Below are 22,237 nucleotides of genomic sequence, written 5' to 3'. Positions count from 1 at the left end.
CCCGGGAAGCAGAGGTTGCGGTGAGTCAAGATCACGCCATTGCACTCCAGCCTGGGCAACAAGAACGAAACTCCATCTAAAAAAAACCTTCCACAACTTCTTTAAATCTTTTTTTTTTTTCACTTAACACAATCCTTTAACACTTTAATCTAGGCAGAAAAAATCCACATTCCCATGCTGCTTCTTATAATTTTTTTTTTTTTTTTTACCAAAAACACATTTCATCTTTTTTATACACCTTGCATGTAAAACTGTTTCTTCAGTAGTCTTAATTACACATTACAATGCTAACTTCTAGCAACTTTTATTTTTGATGAAAACGTTGGTTAAGTAAGGGATTTTAATTATGTACCGGGTGTGGAGCCTAGTATAGGACACACCAGGCAGACGTGCAGATAAGGGCTGACTCTCCAGCATAGCCAGGGGCATGGCTAATTCCACATATCGTGGAGGCCTTATCTAGAATCTGATGGCTTTAATGTAGGTAAATAGAACAGTTTTCAAAAGTTAAAGAAACAATTTGTCCTTAAAGCACTTAGCAAATCTGATATCTGACCTTAATTTAGACCAAATGTCTACATTTTTAAGACATTTTATTTTACCAATAAACTTTAAAACTATCTTTATTTTCAAAAGATTACTAAAGTCACATGAACAAAAAGGCATTAAAGTTTCTATTTTTCTGAAAAAATATTTGATTTACGCACTTATTTTTCTGAGTCAATTAATTAGAGCTTTGTAATATATAAACATATACTATAAATGGACAGAAGATTCAGCACTTATGCAGTTTTTCGTTTGCCAGTTTTTTTTTTCTTTTTTTTTTTGAGACAGAGTTTTGCTCTTGTCACCCAGGCTGGAATGCAGTGGCACGATCTTGGCTCACTGTAACCTCTGCCTCCCAGGTTCAAGTGATTCTCATGCCTCAGCCTCCCGAGTAGCTGGGATTACAGGCACCCACCACCACACCCAGCTAATTTTTGTATTTTTAGTAGAGACGGGTTTTCCCCATGTTGGCAAGGCTGGTCTTCAACTCCTGACCTCAAGTGATCCGCCCACCTCGGCCTCCCAAAGTGCTGGGATTACAGGCGTGAGCCACCTCACCCCACCATTTGCCAGTTTCTTAATTGGATGACTGGTTTCAGGGTGGAGCCCTTGGAGGAACAGGGCCAGGAGAGCATGTGTTTCTAGGGCTAAATAAGTAGCAAATAAGCAGCTGAAGGCAGACAGATCTCCAAAATTAAAGGTGCCATTTTATACTGGATCCTGGATCCCCAAAAGGAGGGAAACACTACGGGAGAAGACAATGCAGTGCTTTTACCGACTGTGCCTTTCATTGCAAGGCAACCTAAAGCCAATCAGCCCATTTTGTAATCAGCCCATCCTCATGAGAGTCTCATCTCCCAGTGAGGGGTGAGGATGTTGCCTTATCTTCCAGGTGGCCAAGAGCATGCTTCTGATCCAAGTGTGCAGAGTCAAGTATCCCTCCATAACTACTATTAGCCACCCCTTAAAGTACATGTCCTACCTAGTTATTACACACCAAAGCTCTCTCATAATGCAAAGTAATTGCTGATGCCCCCCTCCCCCAAACTCAAAACCGTCAGATAACACAATGCAAAACAGAACAGAGCCTTTGATTTTGAGAGGAATCTATCTGCTTTTAATTCTTGGGGTTTCATGAGGAAAACAGAGGGTTTTTTTTTTTTTCTTTTTTTTTTCCCCAAACTGGGTCTGTGGTGCCGCCTTTGTTTTTCCCAAGTAGTCCCAAGCTACCAGAAGTTATCTACGGGCCTTTCATGTGAGCATTAATAGTAACAAGATGAAAAAAACAAAGAAAAATGATTCTTTGTTGACTGAGAAAGAAAAAACCTTTTTCCAGCAAAACAAGCTTCAAGAAGAGAAAAACATAAAGCCCTTTTAAATATATCTATAGCTTGTTCCACTTTTAATTAAGCTGACTTTTAACCATAGTGCTCTTTAAAGAAGAAATCCTTTCAGAGCTCTTATTACCCAACTTTAGCCATGCCAAGCGGCCAATATTTCCAGCTTCTGAACTTTACCAAAGGTAAACTCCTAGGTGCTTAGAGGAAGGAAAATTGAAGACAGTCCATGGAGGAGAAGAGAATAGACAGGGTCACACATATATTAAATCAGTAATGACTTACTTCCTAGGTGGGGAATTGAACCTAGACTGCCACTGTGAAAGTGTAAAACTTTTGCTACTGAGCTACAGGACTGGGCAGTGTCCATTTCTTTTCTCAGAAGGAGTCTAGATTAGTTAATTTTGAGCTTGCAAAGGCTTTTAACTATTTAATATGATTTTCAGAGCTGGCTATGACATGAACTTTAAAATTCTTGTTCCCTGGAAGACGGAGCCCAAGAGAAGGTACTGCCATGCGGTTAAAAGGTCAAGCTCCCAAGCACATAAAACAAGGTGGAGACTTCATCGGGTTTTTTGTTCGTTTCAGGGACCTCAACCAAGTTTGTTACTGATCAGCTTGCTGGGTCATCTTAAAAAGCGGGCTTACAGGTGTTCCAAGCCCATGTTTTATCCTGAAGTACCCCTCTACACGGAAAAACGAATTCATAGCACAAAATACACCAGCTTAAGACTAGCCTTAGAATTCTTTTTCACATTTATTAAGCCTTTACAGAGGGGATAAACACTGATTTTTTGTTTCCATTCATTCAACTGTTTGCACAGAGAGAGAGTAGCTAAAAATCTGACTGGTAACAAATTCTTAGCCTTTTGCTGGCATGCCAGGCTTCTGGGTTCCTTTTCCCTGAGCAGCCCTAGTGATCGGGCTTGTGGCACCATCTCTCCGGGGGCCAAGCTGCATCATAAAGGAAATTTTTTTTTTTTTTTTCATTTTGGCCAGAGCAAAATATGCATGATAAAACATAGACATTAGCTACTCTGTTTAGCACCCAATATCAAACTGGCAAGGCTTAAATTTACCCCCAGTTGGGCCACATCATCTTTAATCCAACCTCTGACTTGGAATTTCAACATGTGGTCTCTGGGCAAGAAGTTTGCCCTGAGTAATAGAAAAGATAAGAAAGGGAAAGGCAAAGTAGAGACAGAAAGTATTGCCTGTGGCAGGGTGGGGAAGGCAAAATTAGCAGGGAGGCCAGAGAAAGACCCACCTATTGCAGCGACACTGAAAATTTCAGGCTGCTGCTGTCGGTTGAGCAGGGATCTTTTCCAGCAATCCTATCAGCTCTCAAGTTTCCCCTTTTAGGGAAGAAAAAGCTCCCTATGTGCCACGATCCTGTGCATGCCTAACCCTGTCACCCATAGCCATCAGCAAAGAGTACAAAGGCAGATTAATCCAAAGAGAACAGCAGTTAACATCCCATAGTGCCGAACCTGTTCTTAGCTGAAAGGGACTTTACTGAGAGGGTCCTCTAACCCCCTAAATCTTATTTATTTTATTTATTATTTTATTTTATTTTATTTTTGAGATGGAGTCTCGCTCTGTTGGCCAGGCTGGAGTGCAGCAGCACAATCTCGGCTCACTGCAACCTCAGCCTCCCAGGTTCAAGCAATTTTCCTGCCTCAGCGTCCTGAGTAGCTGGGATTACAGGCACGCATCACCACGCCTGGCTAATTTTTGTATTTTTAGTAGAGACCGGGTTTCACCATGTTGGCCAAGCTGGTCTCGAACTCCTGACCTCAAGTGATCCACCCGCCTCGGCCTCCCAAAGTGCTGGGATTGCAGGCGTGAGCCACTGCACCTGGCCTAACCTCCTAAATCTTAGAAGGGATTCTAACCCTCCTAAGTCAGGCCTCTAACTTGACGTCGGTCAAGTGTCCTTGCCTTTTATTAAGAAGCACCTGTAACCTACTCTGTTTTAGGAGAGACTCTAACTCCCCTAAGTTGGGCATCTAACCCAATCCCATTCTTTACCCAGGTGTAGGCACCCCACTTACTCAAAGTCAGCCCACTGGTGTGCCCCGATGATTTTCCTTTGGGTCAGGGGTCTCTTCAGTATTGTAACTCTATGGTCCGCCAGAAATATGTTACGGGACCCCAACACTTACCCAAAGGTAGCCGTAGGGTCAGGGTTTCTGCACTTTAGTCCCTTCGTGGTTGCCAGAAAGATGTTACCAGAAAAGGGTCCTGATCCAGACCCCAAGAGAGGGTTCTTGGATCTCGTGGAAGAAAGAATTCAGGGTGAGTCCACAGTGCAAAGTGAAAGAAAGTTTATTTATTTATTTATTTATTTTTATTAATTTTTTTTTTGCACACAAAAACAATAAACATTTTCTAAAAATACATACAAACAAAAAGATGCGTATCAAACATATTAGGAAGGTTACACATGGGAAGTCGGGGAATAGAAATGGGGGGTGGGAGTTAAAATAAGGTAGAGAGGGACTTTATGTGGATCAGTGATAATAACTCAATCTTCTATTTGACAAAGAAGAGGGAGAAGGAAGAGGAAGAAAAAGAAAGTGGGATAACGGATCAGAAAGGGAGGAAAATAGAAAAAATTAGAGTATGACTCCAGGGTAGACCTGTTTTGTTGTCACTGAGTTGGTTGGTTGGTTTGTCTGTTGTATTTTTCATGTTTCGCCAAGTTGGCCAGACTGGTCTCGAACTCCTAGCCCGAAGTGATCAACCAGCCTTGCCCCCCAGAGTGCCAGGACCACAGGTGTGAGCCACCACGTCCAGCCTATTTATTTATTTTTGAGACAGAATCTCGCTCTGTTGCCCACGATGGAGTGCAGTGGCATGATCTCAGCTCACTGCAAGCTCCACCTCCTGGGTTCACGCCATTCTCCTGCCTCAGCCTCCCTAGTAACTGGGACTACAGGTGCCCGCCACCATGCCCGGCTAATTTTTTGTATTTTTAATAGAGACGGGGTTTCACTGTGTTAGCCAGGATGGTCTCGATCTCCTCACCTCGTGATCCACCTGCCTTGGCCTCCCAGAGTGCTGGGATTACAGGCGTGAGCCACCATGCCCGGCCGAAAGCAAGTTTAGTAAGAAAGTAAAGGAATAAAAGAATGGCTACTCCGTAAAACAGAGCAGCCCCAAGGGGTGCTGGTTGCCCATTTTCATGATTATTTTTTGATAATATGCTAAACAAGGGGTGGATTATTAATGCCTCCCTTTTTTAGACCATATAGGGTAACTTCCTGATGTTGCCAGGGCATTTGTGAACAGTTATGGCGCTGGTGGGAGTGTAGCAGTGAAGACGACCAGAGGTCACTTTTGTGGCCATTTTGGTTTTGGTGGGTTTGGTTTTGGTGGCTCCTTTATTGCAAACTGTTTTATTAGCAAGGTCTTTATGACCTGTATTTTGTACTGACCTCCTATCTCATCTTGTGACTAGAATGCCTTAACCATCTGGGAATACAGCCTGGTAGGTTTCAGCCTTATTTTACCCAGCTCCTATTTAAGATGGAGTTGCTCTGGTTTACATGCCTCTGACAAAATAATCATGATATGCATGTTATAATTTTTAAGGATATTTTAAACGCAAGCATACAGTTATGCACTGAAAAAATCTATATATAATTTTGGCTCTTAATTTAAAATAATATTTATATGTTAATAAATATATATCATGTGCAACATCGTTTTCTATTTCTGCATGGGATACCACTGCACATACGGTGCCACTAGTTACTCAATTTACTCATTATCATTGGTATTTTGTCACTCTTTCAGTTGCAAGGAGCAAAAACCTTAAACCGCCCCAGGCCCAAAGAGGAATTTTTGGTTCTGTAATTAAAGTCGCAAGCAGGCTGTCTTCCTCTGATGGCCAGATATCTACCAAAAGTTCCAGGGTTAAACCCTTTAAATTCCAAGTCCAGCAGGAGGGGAAGAAAAACATCATTTCAACAATGGCTTCAAACGTTCTTGTTCTAGAGGTCAGTGACTAGACTAGCCTGGAGCCGATCACTGTATGCATTTGGTGACAGTGGTATTACCAGAACAAGGGGACACGAATGCTGTTGGGAAAAAACAACAGCTGTCCACTACAGACGTTTCACATTATTCCCAACTATCTGCTTTAATGAACTGCACTCCAGGGACTATCCTTGAACATTAATTTTTGGAGACATGATTGATTATTTCCTTGGGATAACACTGGATCTGAGAGCACAGCATACTTTTAATGAATTTGATACCTTTTGCCAAATTGCCTTCCAGAAAAGCCTACCAGTTAACCTGTGCTTTGGAAAATAGAAAGCTGTGGAAAGAAAGTGTTTTTTATCACTTTTTTGAAAGTTTGACATATATTGAATGAAGGCTTGAAAAGATTGCTAGATTCAATTATATGAGGGGAAAAATCTGTACATTAAAAAAACTCAGATAAAAATTTCATATCCTTATAATTACTGCTAGGCAAGAATTCTGTCTTGTCTTACTTTGCTTTTATATGAATTATTCCTAAAGTAAATCATTTTTATATGCCTATATCTACTGGCATTTTTATATTATGATTTTTCCATGAACACCCTTTAGCCATTTATCTATTAGAGTATTGTCTTATTCCTTTATAAAAGTTGCCATATATTAAGCTTATCCTTGTCTTATATGTTGCAAATGCTTTACCAGTTTGTCACTTGCCTCTTAATTTGCTTGGAGTTAATAAAGTTTAGAGTATATCATACATAAACCTGGTTTATTACCCACCCGTAAAACCTGATTCTGCCACTTTGTTTTGTATCTTCAGGCAAGTTTGATAACCCATCTTTACCTCAGTTTCCTCTTTGGTAAATGAGGATCTTAATATATTTTATAGGGGTGTTATGAAGATTAAACGAAAAAATTATTTAGAATAGGCCAGGTACTGTGGCTCACACTTATAATCCCAGCGCCTTGAGAGACTGAGGCAAGAGTATGACTTAACCCCAGGAGTTTGAAACCAGCCTATGCAACGTAGCGAGACCCACATCTCTACAATACAGTAAAGTAATTATTCAAGTGTTGTGGCACATGCCTGTAGTCCCAGCTACGTGGGAGGCTGAGGTGATAGGATTGCTTGAGCACAGAAGTTCCTAGGTTAAAGTGAGCTGTGATTGCATCACTGCACTCCAGCCTAAGTGACAGAGAAAGACTCCCCAAAAAACTCCAAAATGCATCAGAATAACTGAGGGCAATGTCTAGCACAGTCATCTATTTTAGATATGATTTTTATTTATGTTGTTTTTCACTATGCAGAAGATTTTAATCTCGTATAATTTAATCTAATAATCCGTCTTTTAAGCCTTCTGTATTAGTCCACTCTCACCCTGCTATAAATAACTGCCCAAGACTGGGCAATTTATAAAGGAAAGAGGTTCAGTTGACTCACAGTTCTGCGTGGCTGGGGAGGCCTCAGGAAACTTACGATTACAGAGGAAGGGGAAGCAGGCATGTCTTAAATGGCAGCAGGAGAGAGAGAGAGAGAGAGTAAGAGCAAGAGACGAACTGCCAAACACTTAAAAAAACCATCAGATCTTGTGAGAACTCCCTCACTATCACGAAAACAGCATGGGGAAAACTGCCCCCATGATCCAGTCACCTCCCACTAGTGCCCTCCCTCAGCATGTGGGGATTACAATTCGGATTATAATTGTTGATGAGATTTGGGTGGGTCCACAGCCAAACCATATCAGCTTCAATATGTGCCTAAAACTAAACTTTTTAAAAAAAGGTAAGAGAGACATCTCCACAGCTTTCTATCTTCCAAAGCATAGATTAACTGGCCAGAATATATAGCTACTTTGTATAATTGCTAATTCATACAGATTTAACAGAATAAAAGATTATCTGGTAATTATTGCCACTGAATTGCACATGTAAAAATGGTTAAGATGACATATTTTACACGATATATATTATACCACAACTTTTAAGTTAATTATATATCAAAAACCATTTAATTGTATACATTAAGTGAATGCTTTGTATGACATATGAATTTATATCTCAATAAAGCCCTTTTTAAATAAAAAAAAACCTGAGAAAGTAATGTCCATTAGAATAAGTAATTTCACTACCACTTCCAAACGAAAGAGCTGTTACAGTAAGAAACGCTTTGCATTGTGATTCATTCATTTGACAAATATTCATTGAGCACTTAAGAGCCAAGCACAGTGCTAGGCCCTGGAGATTCACTGGTGACCAAAACAGTCATGGAGCTTACAGGAAAGGTGTGGGAGACAGATGTTTTAAAAAATTTAATCTTGGCCGGGCGTGGTGGCTCACGCCTGTAATGCCAGCACTTTGGGAGGCCGAGGTGGGCAGATCACGAGGTCAGGAAATCGAGACCATCCTGGCTAACATGGTGAAACCCCGTCTCTACTAAAAATACAAAAAATTAGCCGAGCGTGGTGGCAGGCGCCTGTAGTCCCAGCTACTAGGGAGGCTGAGGCAGGAGAATGGCGGGAACCCGGGAGGCGGAGCTTGCAGTGAGCAGAGATCGCGCCACTGCACTCCAGCCTGGGGGACAGAGAAAGACTCTGTCTCAAAAAAAAAAAAAAAAATTTATTCTCAAATGAATGTTCAGTTACAAATCTGACATAGATACTATCATAGAAAACTGAAAATTACTATATAATAAGAAAATAATTTAGACTGGGGGTTAGGAAAGACCTCTTTGAGGAAGTGAAGCTGTGACTTAAAGGAAGAATAGGATTTATCCAGGAAAAGTTTTCAGCAAATTCTGTGAACATCTTAAAGTAAATAAGGAACAGCTTATAGTGACATTGAATTTTGTGGAACAACAACAAAAACAAATACTCTGCTAATTTTCTTTAAAAGGCTTTTTAAGGAAATGTTCTTATTCCGTAAGTGATGCTAAAATGCAATAAATCTTCTATGTCAGGGCTTCTTAGACCTTAATGTGCCTACAGATTTACTTGAGAATCTTGTAAGATGTGGTTTCTGATGCAGTAGCTCTGGACTGGGGCCTGAGATTCAGGGAATGCCCACATTGCTCTGCAGAGGACCATGCTGAATTGAGGAAAATAGGCAGACATTTCAGAATTCTTGAATTATTTTGTAAACTCTCTCTTTATTTTCAGTTCAAGCAAGTTTGCTGCTGTTGGATTTCATAAAACTTTGACAGATGAACTGGCTGCCTTACAAATAACTGGAGTCAAAACAACATGTCTGTGTCCTAATTTCGTAAACACTGGCTTCATCAAAAATCCAAGTACAAGGTAAGTTGAGAAATTGAGACAAAAGAATTGGTGGTTGCTAGGAATACCAGCCATTCTGTGGGTTTTCCTAAATGTTTTAATCCCTAAAACACCTGATAATTAATGCTCTTAGTTCATTTTGATTTCAGCTTCTGCAGATTGTGGGAAAACAGGTGGAAAGCCAAAAAGAGAGAAAGCAAGGGAGCGTGACTAAAAAAGTAAATATGAATGACATTGGTAAACTTGCTAACTCTTCCTTTTTTCTTCTCCTGAGTAATGATTCACAGGCTTAAATATACATACATGTCACCAGGTGTGCTTGGGAACCATGTCGGGACTTCACCCTCAGATATGTTGACTTACTGGGTTTGGTTGGGGTACAGTAGTGGCAGGGAAGGGAGCCTGGAACTCTACATTTAAAAAAAGTGATTATCATAGGTGATTCTGATAGAGATAACCCAAGACCACATGTGAAAAACACTTCCCTTGGAGGTAATCTAGAGATTAGCCTCCAAAAGGAGTACCAGGTCATACTCTACTTGGTTAAAAAATAAAATTATAAAGGATTAATTTGAAGATTATTTTTAATGTTTTCTCTTTTTAGAAATAGCTTTAATGTCTTTGTAAACATGACGCATACTTATTTGTTTAAATTCCAATGTTACTGAAAAATACAAATCAAAAAGTTTCTTTTTTAATTTCCTTAAAACCCTCTATCGAGTGGAAACCACTCTCAAAATTTTGATAAACATCCTTCTAGACTTCTCTGAATTTCATATAACTGGCGTGTGTTACACATGGGGTCCTGGAAGCAGCAAGTATACTGCATACTTCCCTCAGCATTATGTTATAGACATCTAATAAAGTACAGAGGGCATTATAATAAATTGTATTGATTATTGGGAGCAATAGCATCTCCTAGTGATGATTTTAGGGTTTTTAGTGTTCTGGATTTTTAACAGCAAATCAGCAATAAGCATCCTCGGGCACACATATTTTCACTTTTGGATAATTATCTCCTTCAGGTAGATTCATAAAGGGGGATTACTGGGCCAAAGGTTATATAACTTGTAAAAATTCCTACATATTGCCAAACTCCCCTCCAGAAATGCTGCACTGATTTGCACTCCTACCCACAGTGCAGGGAGAGCAACTTACTCTCTACTTCTTCATCAGTCTGCCTTCTGTGACTCTTTTAATCACTGCCAATCCAATACAGGAAGAATCATCTTTATTTTTACCCTGATGACTAGCTACATTCATGTTCGCTTATGATTTTTGGACATTGCACTTCTTTTATGAATTGCCTATTTTCATGGCATCAGCTCACTTTTTGCTATTGAGCTCTAGAGTTGTTTTTGTTTGTTAGTTAGTTTGTTTTTTGGTTTTTTTGAGACAGAGTTTCACTCTGTCGCCCAGGCTGGAGTGAAATGGCACAATCTCAGCTCACTGCAACCCCCACCTCCCAGGTTCAAGCGAGTCTCGTGCCTCAGCCTCCCGAGTATCTGGGATTACAAGCACGCACCACCATGCCCGGCTAATTTCTGTATTTTTAATAGAGATGGGGTTTCACCACGTTGGCCAGGCTGTTCTCAAACTCCAGGCCTCAAGTGATCCGCCCACCTTGGCCTCCCAAAGTGCTGGGATTACAGGCATGAGCCACCACGCCCAGCTGAGCTCTAGAGATTTTTAATTGATACATAAGAAAGAATTCTTCATACATTTGAGAAACCCCTTTATATATCACATCTGTTGCATATTTTTTCCCCAGTTTTTTTTTGTTTGCTTTTAAGCCTATTTTCATTTAGTTTTACATTAAAATTTTCTTAGGGATTTTTTTCTCATGGACTTTAGGTTCTGTGAGGTGTTTAGAAAGGTCTTTCTCATTCCAAGTTTTTGAAAATATTTACCCATATTTTTTCTAGCATATATTTTATGGTTGCATTTTTCATATTTAAATCGTTGCCCCACCCAAATTTATTTTGATTTAAGAAGTAAAGTCACAGTATAGTTTGTTTTTTCCAAATAGTTAATGAGTTTTCTGTACTATTTATTAAATAATACATCATTTTCCTCACTGATATTAAATTCATGTTATAAGTTCACATGCTTACTTGGACAGACTTTTGGATTCTCAATTTTATTGTAATGATGAGATTCAGTTTTGCTTGGTTTTGTTTTGTTTTTGAGACAGGGTCTTATTTAGGCTGAAGTGCAGTGGTGTGATCATGGCTCACTGTAACCTTGAACTGGGCTCAAGCAACCCTCCACCTCAGCCTCCTGAGTAGGACTACAGTGTGTGTGCCATCATGCCCAGCTAATTTTCTTTTTTTTTTGAGAGCCAGGGTTTTGCTGTTTGCCCAGGCTTGTCTCAAATTGGCCTTGAGCAATTCTCCCACCTCCACCTCACCTCCCAGAGTGCCAGGATTATAAGCATGAGTCAGTCATTGCATCCAGCCAAGATTCAATTTTTAAGTTTTATTCTGCCCCCTCAAACTTCCCCATATTTCCCCCAATTCAGCTGCCTTTGTTGAAAATGTATTTAAAGTTAATGAAAAATATTCAGTGTGGCCACTTGAAGGGTTAACAGATTCTAAATTTTTCCTTTTTTTTTTTTTTTTTTTTTTTAATTTTTTCTGAGACAAGGATTCGCTCTGTCACGCAGGCTGTATGCAGTGGCACAATCACAGCTCGCTGCAGCCTTGACCTCCTGGGCTCAAGCAGTTCTCCCACCTCAGCCTCCCCAGTCCCTGGGACCATACAAGCATGTGTCCCCACACCTGGCTAATTTCTAAATTTTTTGTAGAGACAGGGTCTCCCTATGTTGCACAGGCTGGGCTCAAGGGCTCCTTAAACTCAATTGAACTCCCGGGCTCAAGTCATTCTCCCAACTTCAGCCTCTCAAAGTGCTGGGATTACAGGCATGAGTCGCCACACCTGGCCTAACAGTTCTATTTTATTATTATTATTATTTTTTTTTAGTAGAGACGGGGTTTCACCGTATTGGTCAGGCTGGTCTCGAACTCCTGACAGCTGATCCACGGCCCCCAGGTTCTATTTTAAATACACTTAATTTAAGTCATCCCACATGGAAGCAGAACAGAAAGCCAATATTAGACAGAAATTTGGGAGCTGTCCAAAGATCTCAAGCCCCCAAGAATCTATCAAATAGTCTTTAAAATCTATTTTTAATACACAATTTTGTTAAAAAACAAAAGTAGAGTATTTATTTTAGAGGTCAATGTTTAAATTTATCTATATTAAACAAGAGAACCCTAACTGGAGTCTGAAGAGAGAAGGGACAAATAAGTTTTTCAGGCTGGGAAATGGATCTGAGGAATGAAAGTAGTGAGGATAAGCTTCACTAAAACTGAAAGCAGATGTTGAAGATACAACTTGCCAGTTTCCTCAATTTCTTTTTCAGTATGTGGATACTAAAATAACATATTTGAGTCAAGTTTTTAAATCATACTGTCTTTCAGTAGTTAAAAACAGACATCCTATTTTCAAAAGTTATAATTGAATTTTTTAACCTTGCCCCCCGACAAGGCGGCACAGACCTGACCTTAATGTGGGCTCCAGTGCCCTCTCTGACAAAACTTAATAGTGCCATTAAAAAAGAACATCACACTCCGGGGACTGTTGGGGGGAGGGGGGAGGGACAGCATTAGGAGATATACCTAATGCTAAATGACTAGTTAATGGGTGCAGCAAAACAACATGGCACATGGATACATATGTAACAAACCTGCACATTGTGCACATGTACCCTAAAACCTAAAGTATAATAACAAAAAAAAAAAGAATTAGGAAGCCCACTCTGGAGGAAAAGTGTGAACGGAGGCTAAGATGATTCTAGGCTGAATATAAACCTGGCTAAGGAAGGGCCTAGAATATTGTTCCTGACATATGAACCTCTTTGAGGCTAAGCTGGTACTAAACTAGACCCCAAAGATGAAGTTGGTTTTAATATAGAAACTTATTACTTCTAATTAGAAGAGAGAACGTGTTCCTCGTTAAATACCTGTTTACATTTCAGACACCAAATAAAATGTCATTTTCTTAAACCTCACAACAATACTTTGGGGGAGATGTTATTAGTCCTTCTTCAGTAGATGAGAGGTTTCGAGAAATTAAGTAACTTGCCCATAAGTGAAACCGAGATTCAGATTAAGCTACATAGGCCTTTCTGAATAAAGAAAATTGAACCAGTCTCTAAATGGCTGAATTATAAATATTTTGTTTCATATTAATGTTGGAACTTAAATTCTGTTTGAGAGCACATCTTAGACGTAGTTTATTGCTTCTTATATTTATACAGCTAACACACTGCAAAGAAACTGTTTACTATAAAGGTATAATACAGCATAATCTGGGTTTATTGGAATTAAATGTAAATCAGGTGTTCCAATTATTTTTTTAAGCTGTTATTTTTGTTAAATAAACTTGAATTTCAATAAATAGTTTTTAAATTTTTTAAAAAATATACATATATATATTTTTTTTCTTTTAGAGACAAGGTCTTGCTTTGTTCCCCAGGCTGATCTTGCCTCAGCGTCCCAAGTAGCTGGGCTATAGGTGTGAGCTGCCACACCCAGCTTAGCATACTTTTAATCTTTGCCTGTATGATAGGAAGAAAACAGTACTTCCATGTTATATTAATATGATATTTTTATCATTAAATGGGCCAACAATAATATTTTCATTCATTTAATTATTTATGTTTGAGACAGGGTCTCGCTCTGTCGCCCAGGCTAGAGTGCAGTGGCATGATCCCAGCTAACTGCGGCCTCCACCTCCCAGATTCAAGCGATTCTCCTCCTCAGCCTCCCAAGTAGCTGGGAGTACAGGTGTGCGCCACCATGCCCAGCTAATTTTTGTATTTTTAGTAGAGATGGGGGTTTTGCCATGTGGGCCAGGCTGATCTCAAACTCCTGACCTCAAGCGATCCGCCTGCCTCGGCCTCCCAAAGTGTTGGGATTACAGTCGTGAGCCACCGCACGCGGCCCATCCTTTTATATTTAATAAGGCCTACCGTCTTTGCTATTCCATTTTGATTATATAAATCAGACTGCATTACACAAATGCTTATAAAACAGGTTGAAGAAATGCCCTTCTGTTCCTAGTTTGTTGAGTGTTTTTATCACGAAGGAACGTTGTATCATGTCAAATGCATTTTTGATGCCTACTGAGATGATAGTGTAGGTTTTTTCCCTTCATTTTATTAAAATGGTGTATTTCATTGTTTTGTGTATGGTGAGCCACTTTGTATTCCTGGGATGATGGCATGTAGTTCTTTTAATATAATGCTAGATTTAATTTGCTAATCTTTTGTTGAGGATTTTTGCATCTATATTCCTAAGAGATACTGGTCAGTAGTTTTCATGTGATCTCTTACTCTGATTTTAGTATCGGGGTAATTCTGGACTCAGAGAATGAATTAAGAATTTCCTCCTCTTCTATTTTTTTGGAAGAATTTGAAGGATTGATGTTAATTCTTTTTTAAACATTGGGTAGAATTCATTATGAAGCCATCTAGTCCTGGGCTTCTCTTTCCTGGAAGTTTTTTGATTGCTGATTCAATCTCTTATTAAAGATCTCAGATTTTCTGTTTCTCCTTGAGTCAGTTTTGGTAGTTTGTGTATTCCTGAGAGTTTGTATATTTCATGTAGGTTTCTAATTTGTTGGCATGCAATTGTCCTAGTATTCTATTATAATCTTATTTATTTCTGTAAGGTCAGCAGGAATGTCCCTGCTTTCATACCTGGTTTTAGTAGTTTGAGTCTTCTTTTTGCCTTGGTCAGTGTAGCTAAAGGTTTGCTAATTTTGTTTATCTTTTTAAAGAACCTATTTTAAGTTTTAGTGATTTTCTCTGTAGTTTTTCTGCTCTCTATCTCATTCATTTGTGCTTCAATCTTTTTTTACTGCTTGCTTTGGGTTTGTTTTTATTTTTCGTTTCTATAGTTTCTTAATGTGGAATTTCACTTTACTGATTTGAGATCTTTTTTTAATGCAGGCATTTGCAGCTATAAATTTGCCTCTGAGCACTGCTTTCACTGCACCTCATGAGTCTTTATTTATTTCTTTATTTATTATTTTTTGAGACAGGATCTCACTCTGTCACCCAGGCTGGAGTGCCAGTGGTACAGTCATAACTCACTGCAGCCTCTATCTCCCTGGGCTCAAGTGATCCTCCTGCCTCAGCCTCCTGAGTAGGACTACAGGTGCGTGCCACCACACTCAGCTAATTTTTAAAAATTGTTTTTAGAGACGGGGTCTCACTCTGTTGTCCAGGTTGGTCTCAAACTCCCAGGCTCAATAGTCTTCCTGCCTCAGGCTCCAAAGTGCCAGCATTATGGGCTTGAGCCACTATGCTCACCTCATCCCATAAATCTTGATATGTTGTGTTCTCATTTATGTTCACCTCAAAGTATTTTCTAATTTCTTGTGGTTTCTCATTTGTCTCATTGTTTATTTAGGGGTACTGTTTGATTTCTATATATTTGTGAGTTTTCCAGTTTTCCTTCTGTTATTTTCTGATTTTACTCCATTGTAGTCAGAGAACATAGTTTGTATAATTTTAATCTTTTAAAACGTATTGAGATTTGCTTTGTGGTCTGACATATGGTCTACCTGGGAGAAAATTTTCCATGTGTTCTTGAGAATAATGTGTATCCTGCTGTTGTTGGGATGGTGTGAGGTATCTGTTAGGTATAGTTGATTTATAGTGTTATTCAGGTCTTCTATTTCTGCTGGTCTTCTGTCTAGTTCTTCAATATGTTGTTAAAAGTGGAAAATAAAGTCCCCATCTATTATTGTTGAAACTGTCTTATGTCTCCCTCCCTTTAATTCTGACAGGTTTTGCTTCGTATATAGTATTTTGGGATCTCTTGTTAGCTACACAAGCAATTGTAGAAAAAATAAATGTTTTTCTCCTGAAATAAGTTATCTCTTTCCAACTAATGAAAGAAACAAAGCCACATAACCTGAATTTATTAGATTAAGTGTAATTGAGTGTTCTGATCATTTTGGGGGCAGCCAAGATTTATTTCTGTTGAACATCGTTTTAAAACATCTAATTTCCCATCTGTAATATACATAACACAATTTATTTTTTCATTAAAAATGTAGGAGTTTGTATGTGTGTGTCACAGAAAGATATTAGTTTTATTGACTAGTACCATAAAAAGATGTTATATAAGAAAATGCCTCAGGTAACATTTGTCTAGTTTGACTGTATAAAGTGCTCGTATATATACATTTCCATTTAACCATCGTATTTCCAGTGGAGTGCTGGTGCAGGCTTATATAGTAGTACTCATTCAGTGATGTCATGTAGATAGTTTAAAATTAGTTGTTGTGGGAATATTTACACTGTGGAAATCAACAAATGCTACTAAACTGAGATTTTTGTCCCCTAGAGAGCCAGTGGTTAAACATTTGCCACTGCACCACTGCACTATCCTTATTTTTCAGATTAGGAAATAACAAAAACAAAAACCTGGGATTTAAAGAGTTGAGGCTGGGCACAGTGGCTCACGCCTGTAATCCCAGCATTTTGGGAGGCCAAGGCAGGCGGATTACCTGAGATCAGGAGTTCGAGACCAGCCTGGCCAACATGGTGAAACCCCATCTCTACTAAAAATACAAAAATTAGCCGGGCGTGGTGGCACATGCCTGTAATCCCAGCTGCTTGGGAGGCTGAAGCAGGAGAATTGCTTGAGCCTGGGAGGCGGAGGTTGCAGTGAGCTGAGATCATGCAACTGCACTCCAGCCTGGGTGACAGAGCGAGACTCTGTCTCAAAAAAAAAAAAAAAGAGTTGAAATGTTTTCCCCAAAATTACTCATTACTTAAGTAGTTAACGTAGGTCATCAAATACAATCCTTCAGACTGAAAATACTCTTTCCCCCTCAGTATTTCTCTACCCCAACATGCACCCTCCTTTCCCACCCCAGCAGATTGGCCTGAAGTGTTTTTGGATAGTTTCTACAAAATCCATTAAGAACATTTGTTTAATAGGATTTGTAACTCTCATTAACTTTAGCGTGTCAGGAAAAAAAATGTTTCCACATACTGACATTTTAATGATTAAGATATTATTTTGCTAAGAAATTGAGTTTTTTCTGAAAGCCTTTTCTTTTGGCTTTTAAAATTATGATATTGAACAGTCATTACATTTCAATGAGAAGTTATCTGACAGGGGCTAAAAACCTTAGGTAAAGAAATTGGGTACACTAGAAAAGTTTGGTGAATGCAGCATCGCTTGATAGGTAGGTTAGCAAGGCCACAGTGTGGATGAGAGAGTGCTCTATTTACACAGGTGTCTATAAGCTGTCATGGAGCTTGAGAATATTGAAGTCTGGTAGCAATGTGCTACAAAATGAATTTCCCTCTAAATGCTTTCCAAGGCATAGCATCCTTCAGTTTCTGGATTCGTCCTCCTTGATACCCCTACCTGTTTACGCTGCAAGCTTCCATTGCCTTTGATTTTTTGCTTCCATTAGGCCAAAAGCCATCGATTTCATTATTACATTTCCTCTCCTGTCAAATCTCCAAGATTTTCATATGTAATACTATTGCTTCAAGGTCCCATGGTGAACACAATATTCTAATAAATGAATGAACTGTGCTGAGAATTAAAGCTTATATATTTTTAAGCTCTACTTTCCTTCGTGGATCCAATAATCATGCTCACTTTTAAATACAATATTATACTTCTCAGTTGTCCCAGTTTTACTTCAAAACATATATTTTTTCTGAATGATTTATTCTTTATTTATTTCTAAATAATTTTTGTTTTTGTTTTTGTTTTTTTGAGACAAGATCTCACCATCTTGCCTAGGCTGGTTTCCAACTCCTGGGCTCAAGTGATCCTCCCGCCTGACCCTCCCAAAGTGCTAGGATTACAGGCATGAGTCACTCTGCCTGGCACATCCAGTACTTTTTGCCTCACTTCTTTTTTTTTTTTTTTTTTTTTTGAGGCAAAGTTTCACTTTGTCCCCCAGGCTGGGGTGCAGTGGCACGATCTTGGGTCACTACAATCTCTGCCTCCCAGGTTCTAGTGATTCTCTTGCCTCAGCCTCCCGAGTAGCTGGAATTACAGGTGCCTGTCACCATGCCTGGCTAATTTTGTATTTTTAGTAGAGATGGGGTTTCATCATGTTGGCCAGGCTGGTCTCAAACTCCTGACCTCAAGTGATCTACTTGCCTCGGCCTCCCAAAGTGCTGGGATTACAGGCATTGAGCACCACGCCTGGTGTCTCACTTCTTTTAACTAGACACACACATTAAAAATATGCCTCCCCAAAATGTTAGCCACCCATATAGTTTAGTGGCATGGCAAATTTCATGAGTACATTTAATTATGTATCATTTTTTTCTAAGTCATTAATAAAATGTTAAAAAATCTCAGTACTAACTCTTGTGTAGCTCCTCTCTAAGTGCACTTCTGTAACTGATTTTTTTTAAGCCACTTATCTATTTATTTATTTAGAGATAGGGTCTAGCTCTGTTGTCCAGGCTGGAATGCAGTGGAACAATCATGGCCCACTGCAGCCTCAGCCTTCCAGGCTCAAGGGATCCTCTAGCCTCAGCCTCCTGAGTAGCTAGCACTACATGAGTGCACCACCACTCTTGGCTAATTTTCTTTTGTATTTCTTTGTAGAGACAGGATTTTGCCATGATGGCTAGGCTGATCTCGAAGTCCTGGGCTAAAGCACTACACCCACCTCAGCCTCCCAAAGTGCTGGGATTACAGGGATACAGGCCTGAACCATCACACCCAGCCTAAAACCCACTTTTTGGGGGCCACCTGCTAGTCTGTGGTACATATACTTGAGTGATTACACAGCAAAGATGTAACGTGGAAGTAAGTAACAAAGCCAAAACATAATTGCAATGGCTCCCGCCTGCAATCCCAGCACTTTGGGAGGCCGAGGCTGGCGGATCACTTGAGTCCAGGAGTTCAAGACCAGCCTGGGCAATATGGTGAAACCCTATCTCTACCAAAAATACAAAAAATAGCCTGGAATGGTGGCGTACATCTGTAGTCCCAGCTACTTGAGGGGCTGAGGCAGGAAAATCGCTTGAACCCAGTAGGTGGAGGTTGCAGTGAGCCGAGATCTCACCACTGCACTCCAGCCTGGGTGACAGAGTGAGACCCCACCTCAAAAAAACAAACAAACAAAAAACAACAACAACAATCAAAAAACCAAAGACCTAATAAATATAAGCATATCATGTGGAGATGAAGGCCCTAAAGGTGAGCACGTACCTGTCATATTCTAATTCCTCTGATGCTTTAGGAATTGTTCACTAAGGAGACTGAGTATATAATATAACTTGTATAATAGTATCTGATTTTTTTTCCCGAGACTGCTTAAAGTTTAAAAGTAAAGTTGTCAGACCTAATCTAGCTCAATTATATTTGAATCTTAGTTACTTCTATAATTCTTATTTGTAGAATAGGAATTATAATATTGCCTTCATAAGGTTATTGTCAAACTTCAACGGAATAACCTATGTAGAAAGTTCAGCACGGTGTGTGGTACACGGTAAGCACTAAGTGAATGATTGTTATGATTATTATCGATGGTAAAGTAGCTACCATTTCTGAGCACCTATACTAGGCTAGACACTACAAATCAGTTATGTTATGGTGACTGTACCTTACTAAAGCTGTTGGTTAGCACCAAACTAAAGCTGAAGCCTCGGTGAAGTATTTTGTTTCTGAAGACTGCCTCTGATTTCAGTTTGGGACCCACTCTGGAACCTGAGGAAGTGGTAAACAGGCTGATGAATGGGATTCTGACTGAGCAGAAAATGATTTTTATTCCATCTTCTATAGCTTTTTTAACAACATTGGAAAGGTAAGTGACAGTTAAGAAACCTTAGAAATGAAAGGGAAAATAAAAATTATCTATTACATTTTTTGCTGACATTTAAATCAGGCAGTTGATAAAGTACAGTTAAATGGAATTGACTTAATAAAAATAACAGGCTCAATAACATTGAGGCAAGATTGATACAGCTCCTGGGTAAATGAACTGAGTAATTTCCACACATTTTTACTTTTTGTAAAGAAAGAAATTTGTATATTTCTGCAAGTCTTGTCTTATAAATGAATGACTCTGAAGAAGGATAGTTTTTAAGCATCTTTACATAATGGAATCATAGAACAATGATATTAAAGGAGACCAGAGTTAGGTTTTACGTATTTATTTAAAGATACAACAGATAATCATTGAGCTTTTGTTTTGTGCAAAATCATACTGAAGTATATGAATTGTTAAATTTTTTTTTATAATTTTAGAAATCCTTGAGCCTTGCTTCTTCCAATGTGGTTCTTGGACTAGCAGCATCAGTATTACCTGGAAGTTTGTTAGAAATATAGACTCTCCTGATCTCTTGAATCAGCATTTGCATTTCAATAAGTTCTCCTAGATGATTTGTATGTATATTAAAATCTGAGAAGCACTTCTTTGGAGGAGTAGCTCTCAACTTTGGTGCACACTGGAATTCACCTGGGAGGTTTAAAAAATGCTGCTGCCTGAGACCAATTCCCCCAAATTCTGATTGACTTGGTTTGGAGTGTGGCCTGGGCTTTGAGAGATAAAACAACTTTCTAGGTGATTCAGTTATCCAGCTAAGATTGGAAACCACTAATTTCACGAATGTCTCATCATAACACACTGCTTCATTCCTCATCTGGGAAAGCTGTGTGGCAATGAGGCTGGCCACATAAGGAGGGGAAAGGGGAGAGGTGCCTTAGGACAGCTGGGAGAAAAAGCCTCTTGCTGCCTGTCCTAGACTGGGCTTCTCCAAGTCAGTGGGAAATCAGGATCACTTGGGAAGTCTATTTAAAAATAGATCCCTTGATCTCACTTCTAAAGATTTTAACATGGATGTTTGAGTTGGACCAGAAATCTGTATTTTAATAGGCAACTGCCACAGACAGTGGTCCAGGGATTATATTTTGAGAATTACTGATGCGAAGAGCAAAAAACTCAAGAAATGAAAAGCGTGACATATGTTAGGCTTTCTTGCCCCTTCTGCTAAAAACTATGATGAAAATGCCTTGGAGGTTTAGGTAGTAAAGCTCAGGGATCTCTTTGGTGAGTAAATGAGTTGAAGCCTGTGATGTTTCTGGCATTGTACTTGTCACGTTACATAAGTATGCACTCAGCGATCGCAGCCCCTTAGAATATAACCCTATAAAAGAAGGAATTTTGCCTATTTTTCATCACTGTATGCTCTGCATTTTGAAGAGTGACTGACACATTAGAGGCACCAAAAGGTTTGTTGATTGAATAAATTAATTCTAGTTTCTAGACCTTTAAACATAAAGACCCAAAGTTTGTGCTCTGGAGTTGAATGAAGCTTTGTTTGTGTGACTTGCTTGCAACGTGAACATGGATTAGTTTTTTAACTTATCTGAAGTTCAGTTTCTTTATCTGTAACATGAAGAAAACAATTGGACTTTATAGGGCTGAGATGAATAAAGAAAGTAATGCTCTTAAAGTACTCAGGGCTGGGTGCGGTGGCTCACGCCTGTAATCCCAGCACTTTGAGAGGCTGAGGCAGGAGGATTGCTTGAGGTCAGGAGTTCAAGACAAGCCTGGGCAACATAATAAGACCTTGACTCTACTAGAAATCAAAAACATTAGCCAGGCGTGTTGGAACACACCTGTAGTACTAGCTACTCGGGAGGCTGAAGTGGGAGAATTACTTGAGCTCAGAAATTTGAGGCTGCAGTGAGCCATGATCATGCCACCGCACTCCATCTTGAGCAACAGAGCAAGACCCTACCTCAAAAATAAATAAATAAAAAGTACTCAGTACACTGTAAGTACTCAATAAACGTTATATGCCACTGTTATTATAACTACTACTATTATTATCATCATTGCCCTAATTCTTGTTATGAGGTCACATTGGTGTCATATTTCCAAACCCTCTTTTCATGCCATCTAGGCAGATTTCTGTATATTATTATGTTGATTTACATATTCCGTTTTGTTTTCTCCCAGACACACTGGAATGTGACAAGTCCCTAAATATTCTAAGTGTAGTGTCTGGAGAAAAAAGAT

General features: G+C 39.3%; 1 protein-coding gene across 1 annotated transcript in view; it reads left to right on the top strand.

Annotated features, from left to right (window-relative positions):
- HSD17B11 (hydroxysteroid 17-beta dehydrogenase 11) overlaps positions 1-22,237 on the top strand; it is a 50,917-nt gene that overhangs the window by 27,087 nt on the left and 1,593 nt on the right. The window contains exons 5-6 of the mRNA XM_030819105.1: positions 9,032-9,169; positions 19,901-20,017. Coding sequence (XP_030674965.1) covers positions 9,032-9,169; positions 19,901-20,017 — 255 coding nt within the window. The remainder of the gene's footprint in view (positions 1-9,031; positions 9,170-19,900; positions 20,018-22,237) is intronic.

This window comes from Nomascus leucogenys, chromosome 9 (assembly GCF_006542625.1).
Source record: "Nomascus leucogenys isolate Asia chromosome 9, Asia_NLE_v1, whole genome shotgun sequence".
NCBI classification, from domain to species: domain Eukaryota; kingdom Metazoa; phylum Chordata; class Mammalia; order Primates; family Hylobatidae; genus Nomascus; species Nomascus leucogenys.
This window is presented reverse-complemented; position numbering and strand designations above follow the sequence as displayed.